This window comes from Coregonus clupeaformis, chromosome 20 (genome assembly GCF_020615455.1).
Source record: "Coregonus clupeaformis isolate EN_2021a chromosome 20, ASM2061545v1, whole genome shotgun sequence".
Taxonomy (NCBI): Eukaryota; Metazoa; Chordata; class Actinopteri; order Salmoniformes; family Salmonidae; genus Coregonus; species Coregonus clupeaformis.
Window position 1 is genome coordinate 3,879,555 of NC_059211.1, and position 5,335 is coordinate 3,884,889.

A 5,335-nucleotide genomic window follows, 5' to 3' on the forward strand; every position below is an offset into this window, starting at 1 on the left:
GACATTCCTGCAGTCAGCATGCAAATTGCACGCTCCCTCAAAACTTGAGACATCTGTGGCATTGTGTTGTGTGACAAAACTGCACATTTTAGAGTGGGCTTTTATGGTCCCCAGCACAAGGTGCACCTGTGTAATTATAATGCTGTTTAATCAGCTTCTTGATATGCCACACCTGTCATGTGGATAGATTATCTTGGCAAAGGAGAAATGCTCACTAACAGGGATGTAAACCAATTTGTGCACATTTGAGAGAAATAAGCTTTATTTGTGTATGGAACATTTCTGGGATCTTTTATTTCAGCTCATGAAACATTGGACCAACACTTTACATTTTGCTTTCATATTTTAGTTCAGTGTACTTTGTATCCCTCATTTTCTCAAGTGTTTCCATTATTTTGGCAGTTACTTTGGACAGTAAGCCATACGTGACGAGGTCACAGTTCATGATAAAGTTAGCTAAGCTAAATCCTGTCCATTTCAATCTATAGGCCTGTTTATTAAAACCTCAGGTGACTCATTGTAGAAGAACTTGTCATTTGTTTTTACTATTGAGGTAGCATGGTGTACCATGTCATTTTTCCCAAATGACAACAGTGACAAGGATGTTAGCTAAAAAGACTGGTACCCAGGCTACCATCGAGGACCACTATGGAAATAAGTGTTTTCATTAGGCCTATGTAATGCTTTCAGGTGTTATCCTTTGGTAAACAAATGTTCGTAATGTTTGGCATACTCAGTGTATAAGAAAAGATGTAAATATCCTACAGTCCAAAACTACACCCGTGTCTGTGATGAATGGGTTCATTCTTACTGTTTACTTGTGTGCATGCGCTACAGCATGACAGCAGTTGGGAACATGGCTACTTAGCGTTCAGTCGCATGTCGTTTGTTACTTGGCATTTATGTTATTAAATGTGGAAACACATTGAAAATAACCTACGGATTAAGTATCTTATATTTGAGCAATAAGGCCCAAGGAGGTGTGGTATATGGCCAATAAACCACGGCTATGGGCTGTTCTTATGCACGACGCAACACGGAGTGCCTGGACACAGCCCTTAGCCGTGGAATATTGGCCATATACCACAAACCCCAGAGGTGCCTTATTGCTATTATAAAGTGGTTACCAATGTAATTAGAGCAGTAAAAATAAATGTTTTGTCATACCCGTGGTATATGGTCTAATATGCCATGGCTGTCAGTCAATCAGCATTCAGGGCTAGTACCACCCAGTTTATAATTAGCTATAACCAAGGCCATTACAGTGACCAATGTATTCATTTCAGGAAAAAGTGTGATACAAACTATACTTACTTTTAACTCGGCACCATTGTTACATTGTGTCAACAATTTGTTACTGTTACATTCCACTTCCGATCTGCTGTCAAACTAGGCCCATACGCATTCCACTAGCCAGTCACTGGTTTCCTAATGCTGACGGACACACAATCTAAACCAATCAAAGACTGCAATCATAACGCTCCCGGACAATCAGAGGCGTTTTAATGGGAGAAGGCGGGAGTAAACTGCAAGGGGGTTATTGAGAAGGAACGCATCCGACCGTTGATGCTGTTGTTCTAGCTAAGGACACAATTTGATATTTATTTATCTGTCACCCGGTGATCTATTCGGTGTAACGATGGGCTCTTTCGCGCTGCCGATGATCTGTTTCACCACCTTATGGGCGCTCGTTGGTATCGTAGCACCCTTTTTCGTGCCCAAAGGACCAAACCGAGGGTAGGTATCCTACCTTACCGTTATCCATACAAACGCATAACAGAAGCGAAAAATAGTGTACATTGGTAATCTGGTAATTATTTATATTTGCTTATTATATGAAATATATATTTTTTTATACTAATATTTTGCATTGTAAGGATATGTTCCTATATCTCGGATTGTAATGAATAAACAGGATGGAAACAGTAGGCCCTGGAAAGTAGCCTAGACGCGTCGATAACCTCTCTCTCATCCCAGCTATTGGCCCGCTCGCGATGCAGTTGTCACAGTAGTAGCTACTGTATATCAAAGATACCGTTCATATTAAGCAGGTTATAGTATGTGTGTGTGTGTGTGTGTGTGTGTGTGTGTGTGTGTGTGTGTGTGTGTGTGTGTGTGTGTGTGTGTGTGTGTGTGTGTGTGTGTGTGTGTGTGTGTGTGTGTGTGTGTGTGTGTGTGTGTGTGCAAGCTTGTGTGTTTGTGATAATAGCTGATATGGTTTGTATCAATGTGTGTTGACTCTTTCTATTCACAGGGTTGTCATCACTAGTTTGATCTTGACAGCTGTTTGTTGCTGGTTATTGTGAGTATGGAAGTCCTGTCAGGTTCTATGCTCTATGTTAGCCCTAGTTCTACTTACTGTATAAGTTAATGTCAGGTTCTCTACTAACTGTATAAGTTCATGTCAGGTTCTCTACTTACTGTATAAGTTAATGTCAGGATCTCTACTGACTGTATAAGTTAATGTCAGGTTCTCTACTTACTGTATAAGTTAATGTCAGGTTCTCTACTTACTGTATAAGTTAATGTCAGGTTCTCTACTGACTGTATAAGTTCATGTCAGGTTCTCTACTTACTGTATAAGTTAATGTCAGGTTCTCTACTTACTGTATAAGTTAATGTCAGGTTCTCTACTTACTGTATAAGTTAATGTCAGGTTCTCTACTTACTGTATAAGTTAATGTCAGGTTCTCTACTTACTGTATAAGTTAATGTCAGGTTCTCTACTTACTGTATAAGTTAATGGCAGGTTGTCTACTTACTGCGTATGTGTGTGTGTATCTCCGTGTGTGTGTGTGTGTGTGTGTGCGTAGCTGGCTGATAGCGATCCTAGCCCAGGCCAACCCTCTGTTTGGACCTCAGCTGAAGAACGAGACCATCTGGTACCTCCGCTACTTCTGGGAGTAACACCAGGTCAGTCATACTGTCTCATTATAACACCTGACATAGCACAGTATACTAGCTTTCAAGAATAAGCATTAATGTGTCAGGGCCCACGGCACACATGTCCTAGGATACCAGAGATGGCATGGGTTGGAATCTGACCCACTGTCCTTCTGACCCACTGTCCTTCTGACCTACTGTCCTTCTGACCTACTGTCCTTCTGACTAGCAGTCTCTCCTACCTTTCCTGTCTTCTCTTCACTGTCCTAGCTCAATAAAACACGTAAAACTCCACAAAAATATTTGTAAAAATATATATAATGAATAAACTAGGTATATAGCGTTTATAATGGCTCCTCTCTTTCTCTCTCTCTCTATCTCTCCCTCCCCTCCCCTCTCTCAATTCAATTCAATTTGCTTTATTGGCATGATGTAACTCTCTCTCTCTCTCTCTCCAGGGTTGGGTTCTCTTTGATGCCCCTTTGGCCACATATCTTCATTCACTTCATCCATCCTGGACTGGATTCCTCTACAACTTGACTCCTGAACCCCCCTGTTCCCTCCTCTTTACCTCCCCGGCTACATTCCTACATCCCTCCATCCCAATGTCTTTCTTATGTCACTGCAACGTTGTCAGAATGTTGTGCATCGCCATCGGAACCTGCAGCAGTCAAGTCAGATGGGAGAGAATCTTAAACAATCATGTTCTAATGTTGGGATCAAATCTGTGAGAATATAGATAAGTGATGTATAATACTTCGTAGATAGAAAAGTATATGACACTATATATGTAAGGATTATACGAAACATATATGTATGTCATCATGCTGCTGATGTTCCAACGTGTTGTAGAATGCATGCATAATTCTATTTATTGGATAGCAGGTATGAAAGTAATATGGAATATCAAATGATATAATATCATTTTATATGTTACATATAATCCTTACATGCGAGATATGTTATTATATTTGAGAATAACAATGTATTTGTTTTGATAATGCACTGGAAGGCATAGCTCACACTGACAAACTTGATATTATCAGGTATATTATAGATGTCACTCTCGCATCTCTAGCTACAGTTAAAACGTGGCATCTTTGAGGTTTAAGTTGACCTGTTATTGTTATTGTTTACATTTCCTGTACATTGTGTTATTATTATTATTATTATTATTATTATCAGAAAGTCTTCATTTAAGTTTAGTATTGATTTTTTACTGACATCCTGGCTCTTACATAAGTTGACTGTTATGTTATGTGGAGGCAGTGTCTGTATTATGTTACTATGATGATTATTGTTGAGTCATTCTGTGTGTAAATACTAGTACATTACCAGGAGTGGTTGGCTGGCCGACGGCCATGAGAAACTACACTGAAGAGCCCCACTCCATTTTAAGCGCGTCAACCACCAGTACAACTCCTTACGCTATCCTCTCTCCTTTCCCATCGTCGCTCTCCGGGATCGTTATGGTCCTCCTAGGGTTGCAAAATTCCAGTAACTTTCCCCAAATTCCCTGGTCAGAAATCCTGGTTGGAGGATACCCAGATTTCCTACGTATTCCCTTTTGATTCCAAGAATCTCCCTACTGGGATTTCTAGAAAACTTGGGAATTTGGGAAAATTTCCTAGAATTGTTCAACCCTAGGTCCTCCTGGTTTGGTTATCATGGTGATCATGATCACAATAACAGCCAGTGTTTGTTGTCGACCACAGGACAACTAGTCTTGCTGCAGGGACAGGGTTGGAGGAGTCAATTCCATTTCAACAACTAACTCCTATCAATTCAGGAATTGAATGGAAATGTCCCTATAAAATTAACTGAAAAATCCTAATTCAAAACTGAAACATTTCCATTCCTAAATAAACTTGAGTTAAACTTGAATTGAGCCCAAACCCTGCAGGTGCTTGCTATCAAACTCTACCCCCTCTTGTGTAAACGATGTGTGGTGCTTTCTGTAGGAAGGCACCTCAGCTCCAGCCAGCCACAACAACCCCCCCCCCACCCAGAGAGAAGCCATCTTAGCCTGAGTGCCAGTCTTGTTTGTGCCATCATGCCAACTCCTTGTCATTCACTGTCATACTAAACAGGTTTGGCTTGAAAATGACACCAATGGAGTTGGCAAAATGGCACAAACATATATGGGACCAGGTTAGGGCCACCTATCTCTGAGACAGCTTGTTCCTCAGCTCAGCCAAAAAGTCAAGAAAGATACATCAATATACAGCTACTTTTGAGAAAGACCAAATTATGTTCTATTTTCCTTTAAGCCTTCTTGATAGTTGTGGTGGCGGGGCGGTTTACAGAGGGATCAACAGTGATAGATCAAGGTTACGTCCCAAATGACACCCTATTGCCTATACTGTATGGCACACTACTTTTGATCAGGGCCCATTGGGCTCTGGTCAAAAGTAGTGCACTATGTAGGGAATAGGGTGTCATTTAGGACGCT

The 5,335-nt window shown here is 40.7% G+C and overlaps 1 protein-coding gene across 1 annotated transcript; it reads left to right on the forward strand.

The window, feature by feature from the left end:
• Window positions 1–1,501: 1,501 nt before the first annotated feature.
• atpv0e2 (ATPase H+ transporting V0 subunit e2) lies at window positions 1,502–4,544 on the forward strand. The gene is made up of 4 exons (XM_041839033.2): window positions 1,502–1,737; window positions 2,255–2,302; window positions 2,814–2,913; window positions 3,342–4,544. Exons 1-3 carry the CDS (start codon window positions 1,640–1,642, stop codon window positions 2,905–2,907), a joined length of 240 nt encoding a protein of 79 aa, XP_041694967.1. The 5' UTR covers window positions 1,502–1,639; the 3' UTR covers window positions 2,908–2,913; window positions 3,342–4,544.
• Window positions 4,545–5,335: the final 791 nt, after the last annotated feature.

Coding starts and splice junctions, on each gene's coding strand:
- atpv0e2 (XM_041839033.2), top strand. CDS start 1,640: ATGGGCTCTTTCGCGCTGCCGATGATCTGTTTCACCACCTTATGGGCG. Junction 1,738..2,254: donor CCCAAAGGACCAAACCGAGG/GTAGGTATCCTA, acceptor TTCTATTCACAG/GGTTGTCATCACTAGTTTGA. Junction 2,303..2,813: donor GCTGTTTGTTGCTGGTTATT/GTGAGTATGGAA, acceptor GTGTGTGCGTAG/CTGGCTGATAGCGATCCTAG.